This window comes from Lathyrus oleraceus, chromosome 4 (genome assembly GCF_024323335.1).
Source record: "Lathyrus oleraceus cultivar Zhongwan6 chromosome 4, CAAS_Psat_ZW6_1.0, whole genome shotgun sequence".
NCBI classification, from domain to species: Eukaryota; Viridiplantae; Streptophyta; class Magnoliopsida; order Fabales; family Fabaceae; genus Lathyrus; species Lathyrus oleraceus.
In genome coordinates, this window is record NC_066582.1 from 367984224 (window position 1) to 368004874 (window position 20651).

At 38.5% G+C, this 20651-nt stretch overlaps 1 protein-coding gene and 1 long non-coding RNA gene across 3 annotated transcripts; one reads left to right on the forward strand and one right to left on the reverse strand.

Moving 5' to 3' along the window:
- Positions 1-1469: 1469 nt before the first annotated feature.
- On the forward strand, positions 1470-3502 carry LOC127075487 (uncharacterized). Of its 2 annotated transcripts, XR_007786468.1 has the most exons (4): positions 1470-2011; positions 2164-2407; positions 2628-2735; positions 2845-3502. It is a non-coding gene; the product is annotated as an uncharacterized LOC127075487 (long non-coding RNA). The 2 variants fall into 2 exon arrangements; XR_007786467.1 differs by having other exon boundaries at positions 1470-2407.
- Positions 3503-19379: 15877 nt separating this feature from the next.
- On the reverse strand, positions 19380-20180 carry LOC127137453 (uncharacterized). Its single transcript, XM_051063910.1, has one exon. The coding sequence runs from the start codon at positions 20178-20180 to the stop codon at positions 19380-19382; it is 801 nt and encodes a 266-aa protein (XP_050919867.1).
- Between the last annotated feature and the right edge of the window lie 471 nt (positions 20181-20651).

The window sequence follows — 20651 nt, forward strand, 5'->3', positions numbered from 1 at the left end:
AACATAATAAATAAAATAAATTAAGTTAACATATTTTATAAAATGAATCCAACACTTAATAAACAAAATTAAATTATATACCTGTAGGAGAGTAGGATATCCACCGAGCTGTTTGCAACTGAACATGGACGCATCTCCAAGATATCTGTATAGGATAACTAGTGCAGCTACTCCCCAACTAAATTCTGAACATCTATCTAAGTCCGTAAACAATAGGAGGTATCGTGTCTCTACAAGTGTAAAGGTCTTATCGACAAAAATGGTGGAATCCACCAACATCAACAGATATGCTCTGGTCGCATATGCCCAGTTGGAAGCAGCTCCATGTTGTACGAATAAATCGTATAACCACTCCAACTTATAATACGAACCCCTGCAGCTACGAACATGTGATTGTGCCTCACCCTGTGACACTCCTAAGTAGTCAACAATAAGCTCAACAGCTGCCTCTTCCGTGGCATCCTGAGGACTCCAGAAGATACCTCTGATGGGCAAGTGAGGCAGACATGAGACATCATCCAAAGTAATGCTCATTTCACCAAACGGCATGTGAAATGAAGATGTCTCTAGATGCCATCTTTCCACAAATGCAGAGACAAGATTTGTGTCTATCTTGTTCAGACTAGTTCTCTGAAGTGAAGATAAACCAGATCTAGATACCCAACTCTCCATATGTGGTGGAAGAGCCAATGGAATCCTAGATGTCAGTTTCAGTCCATGTCCAGCAACCTTCAACTCTTTCTTGGGACCTCTTTCCTAAAAATAATTAAAACAAATATTAGAAAATACAATATAAAATATTCAACTATTATTCATTTTCAAATATATTCCATTTATTTACCTCACCAAACCATAAATGCCGAGCAACATGATTCTCGTACTTCACCAAAAGAGACGTATCGTACGACCCTCCTGGATATCCAGCCGGCTCAGCTGTAGATGAAGATGCGCCCCGGTCTAAAGTACGGCCTGTAATCCTACCATCTGCACCTCGTCTTCGAACCACTATAAAAAATATTATAAAAAAATTATTAAAAATTAAAAATATTAAAAAAATTTAAAACTAAAAAAAAAGTAACGCACCAGAACACTTCAAAGAAGAGTTCTCGTGTGGAAAACTAAAAGGTTGACTACTAGAACACTTCTTAAAAGAGTTCCGATTTAGTTCATCCAAACCGGAAGTCTTTAAGAAAGAGTTCTGGTATACAACCAACCAAACCGGAAGACTTTCTAAAAGACTTTCGGTTCAATGCCCCAAAATGCAACGAACCGGAAGACTTTAGATAAGTGTTCCGGTATACAATATGTGAACTAGAAGACTTACTTTTAGTGTTCCGGTTTACAATGCCAAAAAATCCAAAAATGTGTGTTCCGTAAGTCTTCAAGCACAAATGAGAAAAAATTCTATTTTTGAAAAATATACCCTATTTATACGATCTTATTTTGATAAAAAAATTTATTTGTAGGGATGTATGTACAATTGAAGGGCTACACGAGGTAAAGTTTTCATGAGACCAAAGTGGCGGAAACCGCAGCTTGAAAAGCGCTTATAGAAAAGTCTCAGGGTCGTAACCGCGATGGCGTCGCGTCCCCAACAAGGAGATGGCGAAAATCGATTATGTGAAAGCTGAAGAAATGAGGACCGCTTTCAGAAGAGCGACGCGTTCTTCCTCCGGTCGCCACCACTGCATTCGAACCAAGGTGTTGCATTTTATGGCTTTATGTATTTCATCTCAGAACTTCAATCTCCTCGGCATCTCGTTCACGTCTTGTGTGATTCGGCCGATTCAAGCCTCGAGGACGTGGCTTTTGTCATAGCGGTTTCGGACTCCAGTTTGCGTTTCGGATTGTGTTCAGTATCGAAGTTTTCGGTAACGCTCATGGTTCATTTTTAACAAGTTGGGTTCACATCGAGTTTTGATGCTAAAAGTAAACAACGATAAATTAAGCTAGCTTCAAAGTACTTACCGAATCGGTCTTCCAGCACGGCGACACCCCGGAGTCAATCCAGGTAGTTCGTTCTTGGAAATTTCTTCCTCGATCTCTTCTTCTCCCTTTGTGTGAGTTTTCTTTTCTCTTCTTGTGTGCGAGATTCGCGAGAAACTGTTGTGAGTTTAAGCGAATTCTTGATGCTCTACACTTGAACGTTTGTGATGTAACAAGGTGATTGAGGGAGAAAGGAGCTTATGATCAAGGGTGAATGCGAAGGACTGAAGCACAAATGAGGAACAATCACAGACACTGAGAGAATTGAAGCATCAATCCCAAAATGCAGTGAAGACTCCAATTCTGATTTTTCTGGTGAAGATTGAAGAAAAATTGTAGATTGAAGAAGGGTGAAGAAGGGTGAAGAAGATGAAGATGACTGAAGAATGAAGAAAAACTGAACATAATGTGGAAAGAAAAGGTATTTATATGGTTTCCAGATTTATTCGAAATTCAATCCAAATTTGCAATGAAATTAAGATTTTGGGATCCAAATTAAATGGTAGTGAAATTCCTATTGAAATTAACTTTGGTTCGAAGTTGTTAGGCATCCAAATTGTTAGTTATCTGAAAATTCTGTTAGAAATAGTTAAATGTTAGTTAGGGTTAGTTATTCTTACTGTTATGACTGGCTATCCCAGGTGACTAATCAATTGAAGCTATATGGAATGGCTATTCGTGGATTGAAGACGACTTGTTAGTGCAAGTTCTACCGCAAGTCATATGTTCTGATCAAGTACTTGGCAAATGTAAGTTTGACTATCCTTATGCTTTACTGTTAGTTGATTTCCGTTATGCTAGTTATTAATGGCTAGTTAATAAATCCATTTAAGTTTGTTATGAATTGATTTGTTTCAGGTTGTGATTGCTTCCGAGGATTAATGCATGTTGGCCTACTCAACTGAAATCCTAATGATGTTAAAGCCTCTCCACACGGCTACTGATTGTAATTGGAAAAGGATAACAAAATGGTGGTGACCCTGTAGAGGTCACAGCAGCGACCACGAAACTATGATGATTCGGAGGCGCTTTGATGAAGATGCAGGAGCAACAGTAGTTCTAGTGTCTGTTATGGTGTATTAACATTATTATAAGCAGGCATACTGGTATCTTTCCGAGTAGTACATCTGACAAAGCATTTCATGGTCTTACTGAACAAAATCCATGTCCCTTGATAAGCTATATCATATACCTCAGTGTCCTGTGAAGAAACTTCTTTTGCTAAAGGTAGAGGTTTAAAAAATTTAGAAGTTGTTGATCCGGGACTACCAATATCCTCTTCCTTGTTGTGTTCATGAATACTACATAGGTTAGTGGGAAGTGGCATCAACTCTATGTTAGGTTCATCAGAAGAAAAAAGTTTCAATGATACTGGCCGAATAACCTTCCGAGAGACATACATTTTTGTACTGTATGAAATGTCTATACATATATAATTGTAATGGAGTAGCAAACAAATTCGACTATCTTCAGTGGTAAATGATTTAATAATAATGCATTATTGTGTTAGTATGAATTGATTAACTTTGTAACTTAATTCTGCAGTATGTCTAGCACATAGTCTTCTTTTTTCGCAATAGCAGAATGTTCTCTTCTACAAAGTCATGGCAACTCAAAATAACATCGAAAATGTGAAATGGGACCCTAAAACTCCAAGATTAGTGAAGTTAACTATTTCTACAAATTCCTCCAAGTCATTCTGCAAAGAACAACACTCTACGTTTGCATGGGAGAAGAGCCAATATCCAAATTGTTATTGCTTGATCATTATTCCTGGAAGATTGTTGAATGAATAGGAATGTTGAGGATGTAATTGTTTTATTTTATTTCTTTATATTAAGAATTAATTAAAACAAAACCCATTTAATACTTGAAACACAACAACAAATTCAAATAATAATAATAAAAATTTAATTTGATATAAGATGATAAAGAAAGTAAAAATACAAAGAATGCAAAAATGCAATGTAAATGGATTTTGGAACAATTGCAAATGAATTAGTAACAAAAATCACCAAAGTCAGATTTTGATTTTTTTGACTTATTTATTTTAAAAATAAACTGATGAATGATAATGACGTCGATGAATTATGAATAGAGAATTACTGTAACAATCAATTTTTGGATTATTCATCCACCCATATCTCTTAATGATATAATGAAACGAATGATGGAATGTATAGAATGATCATGTTAAGCCGGTGTAGGTGAAAAAAAGTTAAAGTAAAATTTGGGGTATGACAATGACTATCCACGAATCTATCCTGTGTGTATACTAAGCTCGGGTATAGAGCTTCACTAATATAGTATCAACCCCTAACCCAACAAAGCATATAACAGATAATATCCATGACAATATCTAAAGCAATAAGAAATGTGATAAATAAAGCGAGTAAATCTATAAAGGTAAACACCTAAACTAACGGAGAAGAAATCAAAACTAGGCTCGACTCCTTTTAGCGACTAGGAAGTACTCTAAGCAACGAAGTCTCCCCAGCAGAGTTGTCAGCTGAAGCTAGCAGAAATATACCCGAACGTGTCGCATGCTCGGACATACAACAGAGTTGCCATCGAACTTTATTTATTCCCGAAGGAAAGGTAAAACATTGATAAAACCCGAGGAGGAAAGAGGTATGCTGGGTAAGGAAGTCGGTTATGCAAGAGGAAAGTCTTAGCACCCCAAACATCCACGGTACTCCATGGGAACCATTTTGATTGTTCTCTCTCGAATGGGTATTACATCTAAAGTTTACTCGTAAAAGGATAAAGGAAAAGGAAAATAAATAGATAAAGTGCTCGGTGAGGATTGGGGCCCTCATGCCTATGTATCCTCATAGTGCAATGAGGAATTCAGAGCTCCGTAGTTCAAAGAGCTAATGGTGGGAGGTGAAAAGAATTGTGATCAAAGTATGGTCTAAACCAAAGGAGAATGTTGTTTGAACTCCAACAAGGGGTGAAATATGAACCCAAGAGCAAAATTGGTATATACTAAGATGTGGAGGAAACTAGGCATACCCACTGTATTGTCTTACCGAAAAAGAATGAATTAAATGTTCGGGTATAAGCCAAACAATTCTTGGTTCACAGGCTGATAAAAGATGGAGCGCAAAGGATAATGTATTTGGATCAAAGCAAGAGTATATCATATGGAGTGAATGAAGGTAGAATATGCATGCATCATGGAGATGAACGGAATGAAGTGACCAAAGTCACAAAAAGGAAGGGTTTGGTAACAAGTGACTGAGGAGGTATAGTTTGAAACCAAAAGTATGGTATATTGGAATCCATAGGAAAAATGAAATTTATACAATAGAGGGAAATTGACATCATCCACAAGTGAGGAGTCTAAGTCATGGTGTCACTGTATGGTTGGGCCGAAAAAGGAGGAATTAAATGTCTGGGGACAATCCAAACAACTCTAGGCATAAATGCAGAGTTTTCGCTAGGCGTCCTAAAAGGATATAAATGAAACTCCAAAAAAGTGTGTTTGATTTCAAAGAAACAATATGCCACTAGGATGAATGGTTTATGATTAAAGGTAGGTAATGGATTATGAAAGATATGAGTGGTTCCCTAAGGAGGAGGGAGGAATAATTAAGAGTATGCTCACCAAGGATTCACGTCTTCGTGCCTACGTATTCTCACTGTGCAATGAGAAAATCAGAGCAATCGTAGTTCATGGAACTACGAGAACAAAGGGAAGATGCGGAAGTGATTAACAATGTAACTTGTACCAACTGAATGGTAATGTGGGAACTCATAAGGTAAACTGACTTTGAACCCAAGAGTGAAAAGGTAAAAACTAAGATGTGGAGGAACAAAGGCATACCCACTATATTGTCTTACCAAGAAAATGAATTAGATGTTTGGGTACAAGCCAAACGACTCTTGGTTCACAAGATGAACAAATGTCCTAAAAGGATGATTATGAGGCCCATAAGAAAGTCTTGTTGGGTGCAAGGAAGAGTATATCACTTACTAGGGAACAAGCAGTTCAAGATCAAAGAAGAATAGTATCTTGGATCCATGAAGGAATAAACTTTAAACCGAAGAGTGAAAGAGGTATTGACTAGGATGTGGAGGGACCTACGCATACACACTCCTTTCATAACTAGAAACAAAGGGAATTAAACGTTTGGGTACAAGCCAAACATCTCTTAGCTCACAAGGCAGACTTTTCATTAGGCGTCCTAAAACGATGAACATGGAAACCAAGGAAAAGTGATATCTGATCTCAAAAAGATGGTATTGATTGATGAATGGAGAATGATTGATTTACAAATAAGATAGCTCACAGAGAATCTGAATTCTCCTGCCTACGTGTTCTTACTGTGTAATGAGAAAGTAAGAGCTTTTGTAGTTCAGCCCATAGGGCTGAAAGCAAAGTGATGAAGGAGGCAAGAGGAGATGATTGATTGATTGAAAGAGTGTAATAGACTTGATAGTTATTGGATAAGAACCACACTAAAGTCTATGAGTAAAGGTGGACACAATAAGCAACGGGCCAAACGTCCCGCACCCAAAGACATCCAGAATGGGTGTAGGAAAGCTCCAGTATCACTCCTTCTTTACTACTTAAGGCTTGTGGCATGTAATTATCATCTTAACTTTCAAGTTACCGAAAGTGAATCTTTGTTGTTTTTTGTTGTAGTGATGAAAACCTTATCAATCGTTCGATTCGAATTTCACTAAAGTCTATGAATGAAGGTGAATGCAATGAGCAACTCGGTCAAGCGTCCCGTACCCAGAGATATTCAGAATGGGAGTAGGAATTCTCTAGTGCCATTCCCTCTCCATTGCTTAAGGCTCGTGTCGTACAACTTGAACCATGACTGATAAGTTATTGATGAAGTCTTTTGCTTGTCGAATCGCTTTGTGAAGAGAGAGAAACTTGCCAATCATATGATTTGAGTTGTGCTAAAGTCTATGAATAGAGGTGAATGCAATGAGCGTTGGGTCATTTGTCCCATACCTAAAGATATTCAAAATGGGGTTAGGAATTCTCCAGTCTCATTCCTTTTATATTACTTAAGGCTCATGCCACATAATTCTAACTTTGATTTGACATGTTGGTGTAAGCCCTAGAGGCCAATACTTTTGGTACTTGTATCGAATTATTTATTAATAATAAAAGGCTTTTTCTTTATTACGTTTGTTTAATAAAGTCCCTAGAATAGCTAGTCTGTTTAATGTATCAAGTATGACTTAATCATGAGATCACATTAAACATAAGGACACTATTCTTAAAGTATCCGTAGTCGAGCTTTATTGTGAAGTGGGATGACATTAAAGCATTAAGACTATCATGTATATAGACTGATGATCACATCTCATGGATCATGGATAAGGAGTTATCAAGTCTTAAACATAGGTATGAATATTAGGAGTAATATTTATACCGGATTGACCCGCTATGAGAATACTATATAGAAAGTTATGCAAAGTGTCATAAGTTATTCTCATGGTGATAATAGTGTATACCACTCTTTGACCTGAAACCACTATGGACCCTAGATGTGGAGTCGAGTGCTTTATTGCTGATCAAACGTTGTCCGTAACTGGATAACCATAAAGACAGTTGATGGGTACTCCACGAAGCATGCTGAGGGACATGAGTGACCTAGATGGAATTTGCCCATCCTGCGTAACAGGATAAATGTCTATGGGCCCAATATTGAACTAGACAAGGATGACACGGTCTATGCCTTGTGTTCAATATAGACATAAGGGCAAAAGGGTAATTATACACATAAGTATTATCACAGAAGGAATTGTCAGATCACATGACATTTTCGTGTCTTGGGTAGCAGTGATGTGTTGCTAGATACCGCTCACTGTTTATTATGTTAAATACATGATTTAATATAATTGCCAATGCCGCGAAAACCTACAGGGTCAGACACAAAGGACGGATTGATGAGAGATAGAGTAACTAAGGAACACCGTAAGGTATGGTACCCTTAAGTGAATTGTAGAACATTGTAAAGGTACGGTGTACTTAAGTAGAATATGAAATATGGTAAGATACCATGAGCTTAAGTGATTTTGGGCATATTATAAGATATGGGCCAAAATACACTTAAGTGGGCTTTTTAGCTTGAAGCCCACACAAGTGGTTCTATAAATAGAACCCTTGTGCATAAGCATTCATTACGGTTGCATTATTTTCGTTTTCTCTCTCTCTCTCTCTCTCTCTCTCTCTCTCTCTCTCTCACTCAAAGCCTTCATTCGTACCAGCTAGCACTGAGATTGAAGGAATCCGTTCGTGTGGACTGAGTAGAGACGTTGTCATCGTTCAACGTTCGTGATCACTCAGTGGATCTGCATCAAAGGTTTTGATCGTCACAAGAGATCTGCACCAAAGGTTTCAATCGTCATAAGAGGTAAATGTTCTATCACTGATCATGACCATTCGTAAGGATCTCTAAAGGAGAAAATTTTTATTTCCGTTGCGTTTTGGATCACAATTCTCCTTCATGACAAGCTCTTGAAGATACCACCTTTGATGTGTCTTGTATTATCTGCTGCTTGGTATGACTGAGAATGCCTTGATTGAATATTTGACTTGAGGCTTCGAGCTCCACAACTTAGAGAAAAAAGTATTATTAAGTGACCAAGAGTCTTTTGGTCACTCAATTTAGACCGTGGGATTATATAATATCAAAGGACTTAACCGATCAAAATTACTTTTGATCAATTTGAATCGTGGGTTAAGATTTAGTTTGAAAACTGGGTTAGAACCTAATCTAATGCTTAGAATTAATCAAACTAATATAAGGCATCATGTTATAGTTTGTCAATACTTGATTAGAAATCTAAGTCAAAAAAGTTCCTAAGAGAACATGCAATTAAATGGTCAAAATGACAAAATAATCCCTAAGGGGTAAAATGGTCAATTCACAAAAATATCCAATCATGAACACAAATTTATTTCTAATTAAATTCTAATTAGAACCTACAATTTGATTAAATCCTAAGATCTATTTTAACCTAATGTTCAAGAATTAACTAAAATCTAATTATTTTCTAATTTCTAATCTAATTAAAACTATATCAAAAACCAATTAGAAAATTATACAAAAATCTAATAAAGTCCTAAATTCTAATTAAAATCTAAAGCCTAATTAAGCCTAATTAAAATGCTAAAAAAACCAATTACCAAAAATATCAACACAAAATAAAATGGAATTAAATGTAATTAAAATGGTAATTAGAATATTGGGCCAAGGGGGGTGTAGACCCTAAATTTAGAGTGCATAATTCAGCAATATGGGCTTTGGGCTCAACATAATAAGCCCAAATTCCAAGAAGTGTAGTTGGATTCAGGAAGTATGTTGCTAAGCAAAACAGGTGTGTAGAAAGCAAAGTATTGGACTTAATGGCTAAGCCCAACAGAGTTTGCAAAGGGACATGTGAAAAATTCAGCACTCACTCTTTTCTCTACATATCATCTTCCAATTCTCATTTCAAAACAAAACCACCACTAGAGCTCCGGCACCACCGCACCGGAGGCGACGGAGTTGGCCGAAATCAAGAAAAAGCACAATTTCTTACTCCTCTCAACCTCTTATATCCTAATCACTCATCCATTCTAACTACAAGTTAATCAATTCTGGAAATTGAGCCATTAAAGTCAAGAACCCTAAGCATTAAATTTGAAATTAAATGGAGATGGAGGAGAATCAAACCACCAAACCTTAAGGTTTTGATTCTCCATTACATAAGCTACATTGTTGTATCAAAAATTCAGCAAACAAGCAAAGATGAAAATTCACCGACCTGCAAGATGGAGGATTATCTTGGAACTTGTTGAAATTTTGAGGTGATAAAGATGAAGAAGAGAAAACCAGAGGTATGCTACTTGGAATCTTTAATCTTCTACTTATACTATGAACTCCCCCTCTTCAAGAATCGATTCTGAAAAATTCTGAATTGAATTGTTGTTGTTGATGTTGATTATGTGAATGTCGGGATGATTGTTGAATGCAAGAGGTTTATCTTAATTGATAACATACTCCAATGTGAAGCTTGCTCCAATGGTGGTTTGAGATTTGGTGTAGGGTGAAGAATTGGAGAAGATGAAGTGAGAAAAGTTGAATTTGCAATGAGTAATTTGAGAGTGATGATCAAGTTCTGAGACAACTTTGGTGTAATGAGAGTGATGTGTTTATATAGGTTATAGGTTTGGATCAAATGGAGGTTTTAAGTTAGTTTTGTGAGGCTTGGAATTGGTTAAATGAGGCTTGAAATTAGTTAAAATGGTTTGGAATTAGTTTGAAGAGGTTTGAAGTTAGTTTGGTGTGGTTTGGAGTTAGTTTGATGTGACTTGGAATTAGTTTGGGACTGTTATGAGTAACTCACAAATGTTGAAAAGCTTGGTGACATAAAGTGTTAAGAGCTTGGTCCAATGCATGAATTATATGGTTGGTTGCTGCATAATTGTGTAGAGATTTCAATGTATATTGATGCAAGCATTGGAACTGGTTTGTAGTGCAAGGGTTATTGCATTACTGCTGAAAAATGCAGTATTTTGGCTACTGTCCTAGGGGAAATCGATTCCCCAAAACATGGAAATCGATTTCCATCACACATAAATGCATTTTTGGCCACTGGAAGTAGGGAAATCGATTTCCATAATGAAAAATGGTTTTTTTGGCTCCAAATCACCCAGAAATGAATTTTTGGCCATTGGAAGGAGGGAAATCGATTTCCCCAGATATGAGAATCGATTTCCATCGGGAAAATGTTTTTTTGGCTACTGAGAGCAGGGAAATCGATTACCCAAGATATGGAAATCGATTTCCATCACAAAAAATGTTTTTTTGCCTTCATTTTGATGCATGGGCTCATATGTGAGGCATAATGGCCTGACTTTCTTTGAATGAATGAATGAAATTGAATTAATGGGTCATGGAATGACTTGATCAAATGGACAATGAACTTGTATCAATGGGATTATAAATCAAAGCATGAATGAATCTTGACATTTTGATAAAACCATGGATGAAGTGGTGATGACATAAGACTTTGATCAAACAGATCCTAAGACCCTGAGGTCAATGAAACATGAATGCAAACATGACTTGAATCAATCACATAACACCATAAGTTAAGGTTTACTAGGTCCAAGTTCAAATTTATGTATTAATCGGGAATTTTAATCCAGGTGAGAAGTCAACTCGAGTGGTGCATCATTGCCATGAATCATAACCAGGGTTTCCACTACCTCAATGCAAACCATAGGGTTCACAAACCTCAAAGCCAAGGACTAGGGTTTTGATGAACCGTAGATCAGAAAGCCAAACCAGCAAAGCACATGAATACCAACTATCCCTGATTATGGTTTCAAATAAAGCCCAAAGCTCCAAAGGAAACACCTTAAACCATGGACCACAATTAGGGTACAAAAGTCGGGTTAATTACACAAAAGGTCAAACACAAGATCCCATAGGAGCAAAGTCAAGAATTAGGGTTTTAGCCCATAAGGTGTGCAATACCACCGCCTTCAAGCAAAGCCCTTGTTTTTACTAACCATAAACCTTGAATTTATGATGCACGTTAGCAAGTGTTAATCATGAATGAATGATGCACCTGAATGAAATATGAATGAGTCTCAAGCCATGAGTCAAATGAGAAGAGAAAATGGAGGGTAAATTTTGGGGTACAACACTAAGAAATAAAGATTATTCCATTTCTCCTCTAATATTAGTAGTGGTAGTAGTACACAATGCATGGAAGAGAAAACATGTCTCAAGGCAGGTGTGTTTTGGCAGGTTATTGCAGTAGTGCTTGAAGCTAGCGGAAATATACCTGAATGTATCGCACACTCGAACATACAACAGAGTCGCCATCGAACTTTATTTATCCCTAAAGGGAAGGGAAAACAACGATAAAACCCGGGGGAAAGAGATATGCTGGGAAAGGAAGTCGGTTATGCAAGGGGAAGGTATTAGCACCCCAAACATCCATGGTACTCCATGGGAACCGTTTTGATTGTTCTCGCTCGAATATGTGTGATATCTAAAGATTACTCACAAAAGAACGGGGGAAAGGAAACGAAATAGATAAAGTGCTCGATGAGGATTAGGGCCCTCATGCCTATGTATCCTCATAGTGCAAAGAGGAATTCAGAGCTTCGTAATTCAAGGAACTAGAAGTGGGAGGTGAACAGAATGGTGATCAAAGTATGGTCTGAACCAAAGAATAGTGGTTTGAGCTCCAACAAGGGTGAAAAGATGAACCCAAGAGTAAGGTGGCTATTACCAATACGTGGACCAGCAGGCCGCCCATATCGGCTAAAGCCGAAAAGGAAGGAATTAAGTGTTTGAGGCTGTAGCCCAAACATTTCTTGGTTCACAAGGTGATGCAAGAAGGAGTGCAAATAGGTAGCGTATTTGGCTCAAAGAATATGTATATCATATGGAGTGAAGGAAGGTAGAATATGGATGCATCATGGAAATGGATAGTACGACATAGGGGCCATCGAAAATTGATATTGGGAGAGGGCACTCGCCGTCACAACATTTGCTTCCCCCTCTTTCTTCTTTGCGAAGCCCCCATGCAGCCTCTTGTTCGTTGTCTGCGGAGCGGTTGTATTTGTGATCTTCCCCGATTTCAGCCTGTTTTCTACACGCTCCTCAATAGTTACCATATCAACACAATTTGTCGACGAACTGCCGACCATCTTTTCATAATACAGCCCTTGAAGTGTACCCATGAAGACATCTACCACTTTGTTATCAGATAGTGCTGGTCGGACCCTAGACACCATTCCGCGCCAACGTTGAGCATACTCTTTGAAGGATTCATTAAATCTCTGTGCTTGATTCCGTAACTGAAGCCTTGTCGGAGCCATGTCAAGGTTGTACTTGTATTGCTTCAAAAACTAACTAGAACCTAAAAATGATAAAATCCTAAAAATGGTTTAACCTAATATTGAAAATTGCACTACATCCTAAATTTAATAAAAAATCTAACTATTTCTAATTAAACCTAATTAAAACCTAATTAAAATTATATTAACCTAATGTTCTAAAATCAAGATTTTAATTTCCTAATACCAAAATTAACCTAATTAACCTAATTGAAAAAATTTAGAAATCAATTAAAATACAAAATAAAATCGAATTTGGTTGGGGGGTATGGATCATGAGAGGGGGTGAAAAGCTGAAATTGTCATGTGGGCTTCAAACCAAGCCCATATCTGGATTATTGGTCACAAGGGTGTGTGTGTCCAAAAACAGAGTGGAAAAGCAAAACAGAATGTGGGCTTTCGTTAAGCCCATTATTACATTTACTCAAAGTTCCTAGGGGGGTGTACAAGAAATTGGGTGTGTGAAACAGATTTCAGTGGGCCTGGAAGGGGTTAATCCCACTCAAAAAACAGCCATGGCCAAAATTGACTTGTGCAAGTCAACACAATTTGAAAACACACGTGCGCGCCATTCTTCCTCACTCACAAACATTCAGCTCACCGGCCGACTGCCGCAGACCGCCACGCCGGCGATTGCCGTCGTCGACGGTGGTGACATAATACTAAAATTGAACCCACCATCAGACGCACAAGGCTGCGCTGGAGATGGATTTGGGAGTGGTTTTGGGAAATGGTTGATGTATAAGCCAAATCGAGGGATTTATTGGAGGAACCCTAAGTCATTAAACTTAAATTAAATGGAATCTGAAGTGGATTGGAATCTACCACCATGGGGCTTGAACTCCTATCCCTAGATTCTACGCTTTGGTGACTTGAAACGTGAAAAAGCTGAGATTGGAGATTGACTTACCGGAGAAGGAGATCGGAAAATTTGACAGGAACGTTTTTGATTTCACGATTCATCCTCTTCTCTTATTCCTTTCTTCTTCTTCTTCTTCTTCTTCTTATGGAAATTGGGAATGATGAACCGTGAGTGATGAGGTCTAGCTCAAGCAATTTTAAGCTCCAATGCGAAGCTTCAATGGCTTAAGTGAAATGAGAGCTCTGAGTGAGTGGTGAGGGAGAGATTGTTGCAGAGTGAGAGTGAGTTTGTAGGTAATGACAAAAGTGATTGAGTGATGGTGATGAATCTGTTTAAATAGGAGTGAGGTTTGGAGTTTGGTTAGGCTTGGATATAGGTTTGGGCTCTATTAGAGAAGGCTTGGAGTTAGTTAACATTGGCTCACTGAGTTGGTAGTTAACTCAGTTAGTTAATCTTGACTCAATTAGTTGGATAGGTTAGTTGGTGAATGAGCAAGCTTGGTTTTTGTTGACTGGATAATGCTGGTTACAACTTAAGTGGATTTGTTTTAGTGGCTGGAGTCATGACCTGCTGAACTGGTTTACCTTTTAATACCAACTTGGTTAGTGAATTGAAATATTGTGAATGAGTTTGGGGTGATGCTATGTGTGTTGGTTGTTGTTAATTGTTATGCATTGATTGGTGTTGGAATGCAGGTCAAAACATGTTGCCATGTGCTTATGCTTCTACTATATTGGACTGTTGGTGTAAGACCTTGGTGTTAATTTGAACTGAATTTAGAGCCAAATTTGCAAATGAATTTGAAGTTGAATTTAGAATGGACTTGTTGTACTGTGAGTTATCCAACACTCTGACTTAATTTGTCTTGCAGTCATAACTTCGATGTGTTATACCGGGTCAGTCTGGAATCCATTCTTGAATTAATCATGCTTTGCCTTATTTTCTATGCAATTGTATAACCCTGTTAACTAAACTGGATGATGGATGCAATGAATAATCTACTGCAGGACTGCCTTGCTTGGCTTGGTCATTGATGTTAGATTACAGGATGTTATTGGCTCAAGTTTTGCATCAAGCTGCTACTCTACTTTGTTTTGGTCTACTAAGTCCGGCTACATACTGCAGAACCTAACTTGCCCATGCTTTCTAACTCTGACATAAAGGTATGAATGTTGTTGTTATGTGTTGGTGCTTTAAAAAGGTTGCAGGTCTGCTCATGAGCTTTGTTGTCATTGCTTTACATTAATTGCTTGACATGCTATGACGATAGCCCTTTATGGCTTGTGCATGCTGTTGTTTGATGTTGAATGCGGGTCAGATGCAAAAATTTGGCCATGTTTGGCCTTCTTGGTTTTTTATTGTAACATGAATATCATGGCCTTATGGATGATGCATCACAGGATTGTCTCTCAGCTTAGCACTGAAGTTTGCATTAGGTTATGTTTGCTCATGCTCATGGCATATTCTGGCTCGGACATTGACAACCAGCTTATGGCTTTTATGGTATGTCAACACTTCATGGCTTGGCATTGATGATGTTTCCTGTTGGTTATGACCTTGGTTGGTAAAGTTATTCCCTAGGTAAGCTCGTGGATTGAATGCATTATGAATGAATCATGTTAACCTTTTGCAAATTTAACTATGGTGTGGTATTTATGTAGTTTTATGGTGCAATGTTTAGCTGCACTGATGTTACTGTTTGGCTAATGGTATGTAGGAGATTATTGTGGCATGGAACTAGCATGATGACATTGTAGGTCAGTGGTGTGTTGCTGCAGGATCACCCAGTATGCATGTAATTCTGTTTTCTACTGATCCATATAATGGTCATGTTGCAGGACTACCTTGTTTGGCTTGAATCTGAAATAGAATTGTGGTATACTGACATGATGCAGTCCAGTTGTGGCTTTAGTTTTATGGCAAGTGGTTATGTTATGTTACAAGGGAATCTCATTATGACTTGGGCACGTAGTAGCTAGACCCTCTCCACTTAACCATTAGCTCATGTTCTTGGATGATGGAGTATTATGGTGCATCATTGTCCTATTTCTGTTTGAGGTCCATGACAGTGTGCCAATTGGCTTTATAGGCTTGGTTCTAGCTGCTGCAGGATCATGGCTGCTGCAAGAACCTGATGACATGATGTTGTTCATGTGAGCTCAAGACCAAACCCAAGCATTATCCTTATTCAAATGGCCAATGTAAGTGTAGTATCTAATGTGGCTGTGATGCTTGGTTGTAGTAATTGCAAGACCATGTTAGCAATGCAGAACCATGGTTGGCCAAACCAAAAAGACAAGTGAAGACAAGGTACACATGAGGTTAACATGAGACAAGTTACTTGGCAACGAAGATACAAAGTCAAACACATCAAACATGGCTTTTGGATGATGAATCAAGGCAAAATAGGTTAGGTTAAGTTTTAGATGGTAAAAAATGGGTGAGTTGACTTTGGTCAAAGTTAACCAAAGTCAACAATTGGTCAAAGTTCTTTATTTTTTATTTTTCTTGTAAATGGATATTTAATGGGTGATTATGGGTGAATTTAGGGTTTTAGGAATTTGGGTTGACTTTGGTCAAAGTTGACCAAAAAGTCAACTGTTGACCAAAGTCAACATTTGGTCAAAAGTTGCCAAGGCTTGTAATTTTTCATGTAATGATCAATGTGATGGTTTATAAGGGATTGAAAGAAATCAAAATGGTTTGAAAATGGTTTTCAAGTTGCTTTCATTGTATAATGGATTTAGTATTTGTATGTGCTTGAATTGTAATGAACATGGTCATGACTTGTAAAATGAACAAGGCTACTACCTAATGAAACAAGGTTAAGGATTAACTATGAATCAAAGGACAAATACCTCTTGGATTATGAAACCAATGGACTTTGGTAGTTTGGGGAGACAAAACCATCCATGGACTAGACAACCAAGCATTGGCTAAGATGGATTGGTTTTAAGACTAATGACCAGGTGACAATGAGCCAAGAGTAGACCTTGTTCTAGAGGTGATCATATGGGATGACAAAAGAGGGGGTAAGGTATGGAAGCCATGGGACTTGATCCAAGACAAAGATCAAGGTGGTGCCAACCAGTCAGTGGGTGAAAGGTGGATGGAATTAAGGTTTTGGATGTCACCGGATGGAAAGTCAAGCCACATAGTCCATCAAGACCAATCTTTCCTTGATTAGGGTTTCCATGAGGCCTACCCCTCAAGCAAGTCCTTTGAACAAAACCATATGCTTCAACAACGAGTCTTCTAATGTATGAGCCTTCATTAGGGTTTTGATGGCCAGGACAAGATTCAGAGAAGCTCCAAAGGATCCCCTCATCATATCTTGTTGAATCCATACCTCCACCACCAAACAATTAGGGTTTCACACCCCCTATGCTTGATGAGATGGTCAGACCATGATTTTGACACTTGATCTCCACATAAACCCTACCTTCATAAGCCAAAAAGTTTTGAATCCATGGTGATCCACTAGTGAAGGAATGATGCATATGAATGAATTATGAATGTATGCAAATAATCCCCAAGTCAAGTGGTTGAATGGAAAACTAGGAAAAAGGGAGTGCAAATTTTGGGGTACGACATCTGCCCCTATTTAATCTTCTTAAACTGGAATACAGGAATTGCAGAAGCTTTTCAAGTATTCAAGGTGGAAGAGGATTAAATACCAATGTATCCCAAATTTGCTTGAACAGGTGGTTGGAGTCATCCGCGGCTTTTGATGTCTACATGGGGTATCATGGTGGGGAATATGATATATGCAGTGCATGATGTATGTTTTTTTTTATGATGCATTCTTGTTTGTTTATATATCCGTCATTCGCAGGGATATGAGTCTTTATTAGGATGGGAACTCTGACTCGTCATCGAAGATTGGAAGGTGACCATTGTGGGATCCAGGTGTTGTCAACACTGCTGTCAAGGATTCATCTACCTGCTGAGGAGCACCGAGACACTGAAACCAACGTGGAAGCCAAGCCAATTAGATGACACAAGTGTTCAAGCAAAACCATTTTTGAGCCATCATTCATCTCTCAAGTTTGTCGGGACTTCACAGTAATGCATAATGTTTCTCTTTAGTGTAGCTTTTATTGTTCCTCAAAATTTTAAAGCATTATGCGAATAAGATAAATCAGTTATTTTGCATACAAAACACAGAAGACAAAATATTTGATGGAATGAACTGAATTTTATTGATGTGAAACTGTACATATGGTGTGTACAACGATGTAGACACCCTTGATGAGGATGTTGCAAAAATTGAAAAATATAAATGAAATGGCAATGGGAAATATTTTGTATATATTTTCTTCCATTGATTACAACATTGGCCTTAGTCTACTGTAGAATCTGAATTTCGAGACCTTGCTTTGGCCGACGATGATTGGATTGGTCCTGGACCATCTGATATCTGGCTTGTAGCATAATGGACTCGAGGATTATAGTCAATTCCTTTATCCCTAACTTTTGCCTGGACATTTCTTATTCTTTTCGTCCACCGGGATGCTCCTTTTTGCCTAAGCCACCCATTCGGGTTTTCGACTTAGCGAGCCTTATATTTATTCCATAACTTTTGCATGGACAATTCATTTTTTGGTCCATCGGGATAGCCATTTTTTCCTAGATCAAACTTGCGGAGATTAATCTAGCAACTTTTATCATTTATTTTTAGGCATAATATTTTTTGCCTATGTCTGCATTCACTGGCGATGGCAAGTCTTCCATATCCATTATTGTGAGGATTAGAGACCCACCTGAGAAGGCCTTCTTAATGAAGAAAGGCCCCTCATAGTTAGGAGTCCATTTGCCTCGCGGGTCTGAGTGAATAGCAGAATACCTTTTAAGCACGAGTTCCCCTGCGCGGCGGTACTCACGAGGGAGAACTTTCTTGTCAAAAGCTCGTTTGAGACGCCTTTGGTACAACTAACCATGATAGACGGCCGTCAAACGCTTTTCTTCAATCAGATTCAGTTGGTCATACCGTGATTGGATCCATTCAGCTTCATCGAGGTCAACCTCCATGATGACTCTGAGTGAAGGGATCTCGACTTCAATCGGCAAGACAACCTCCATCCCATATACCAACGAGTATGGAGTTGCCCTAGTGGATGTGCGAACTGAGGTTTTGTAACCGTGCATAGAAAAGGGTAACATCTCATGCCATTCCTTGTATGTCTTGATCATTTTTTGGACGATTCTCTTGATATTCTTATTAGCTGCTTCTACGGTGCCGTTCATCTTGGGCCAATATGGTGAAGAGTTGTGGTGCTCGATCTTAAATTCTTCGCACAAATCCTGCATCATATTGTTGTTGAGGTTACTGGCATTGTCAGTGATGATCTTGCTAGGTATCCCATAGCGACAAATGATCTCTTTCTTGATAAACCGGGTAACCAATTGTCGAGTGACATTAGCATATGAAGCAGCTTCGACCCATTTCGTGAAGTATTCGATGCAGACTAGGATGAATCGATGACCGTTGAAAGCTTTAGGCTCTATCATCCCAATCATATTGATGCCCCACACAGAAAAAGGCCATGGAGAAGTCAAAATGTTCAATGGAGTCGGTGGTACGAAGATCTTGTCACCATATATCTGACATTTGTGACATCTTTTAACAAAGTTGTAACAGTCAACCTCCATTGTCGTCTAATAATACCCAACCCGAAGGATCTTCTTGGCCATAGCAGGACCTTTTGCATGTACACCCTCGCAACCTTCATGTATGGATTTTATGATCGTACTAGCTTCATGTCTATCCATGCATCTGAGAAGTACAGAATCATAACTTCGTTTGTATAACACATCACCGTTTAGGAAGAACTTGGAAGAGAGTCTTCTTAGAGCCTTCTTGTCGGTAATGGATATACCCTCGGGATATTGCCGTTTCTCCAAGAATGTCTTTATTTCATAGAACCAGGGCTTATCATCAGGACCGGCCTCGATTGCTAGACAATGCGCCGACTCTTCTAAGTGGTCAATATGGATGAATGGTGCTTCATTCTTCCATTTGACTTTCAACATAGATGCCAACGTGGCTAAAGCATCTTCTAATTGATTTTCTTCCCTAGAAATATGGTGAAAAGAGATTTCATCAAAGTAGGGTACCAGTTTTATGATATGCTCCTTGTAAGGTATCAACTTGCTATCCCGAGTCTCCCAATCACCTTTTACCTGATTGATTACCAGAGTTGAATCACCGTATACCTTAAGAATCTTGATCCTTATGTCGATTGCCACTTCTAAACCGTAGATACATGCTTCATATTCTTCCATATTGTTGGTGCAGTCGAAACACAATCTAGCGGTAAATGGAAGGTGGAAACCGGTCGGAGAAGTGATAAAAACACCTATGCCATGGCCTCGAGCATTGGAAGCACCTTCGAACATGAGCGTCCATCGTGATCCTGGTTTAGGGCCTTCCTCGTGGCCTGCTTCAAATCCTGGCATAGTGAAGTCTCTGGTAAACATAATGTCTTCGTCTGGAAAGTCAAACCTCAACGGTTGATAACCTTCGACAGGTAGGTGAGCAAGGTAGTCAGACAAAACACTCCCTTTTATTTCTTTCTAGGTCACATACTGAATATCATACTCGGTCAACAACATTTGCCACCGGGAAATTCTACCAGTAACAACAGACTTTTTGAAGATATACTTTATCAGATCCATTTTGGATATCAATAAAGTAGTATGGCAAATCATATATTGTCTCAGGCGTCGAGCAACCCAAGTCAAAGCACAACAAGTTTTCTCCAAGAGTGAGTATCTTGTCTCACATTCAGTGAATTTCTTGTTGAGATGGTAAATAACATGTTCCTTCTTGCCTGTGTCGTCATCTTGACCCAAAACGCAACCCATAGATTCATCGAGCACTTTGAGGTACATAATAAGAGGCTTACCATGAACCGATGGTATCGGGAT

What these genes read in the sequence shown, in the direction of transcription:
- LOC127137453 (XM_051063910.1), bottom strand. Translation starts at nt 20,180, where the DNA reads ATGCCAGGATTTGAAGCAGGCCACGAGGAAGGCCCTAAACCAGGATCA.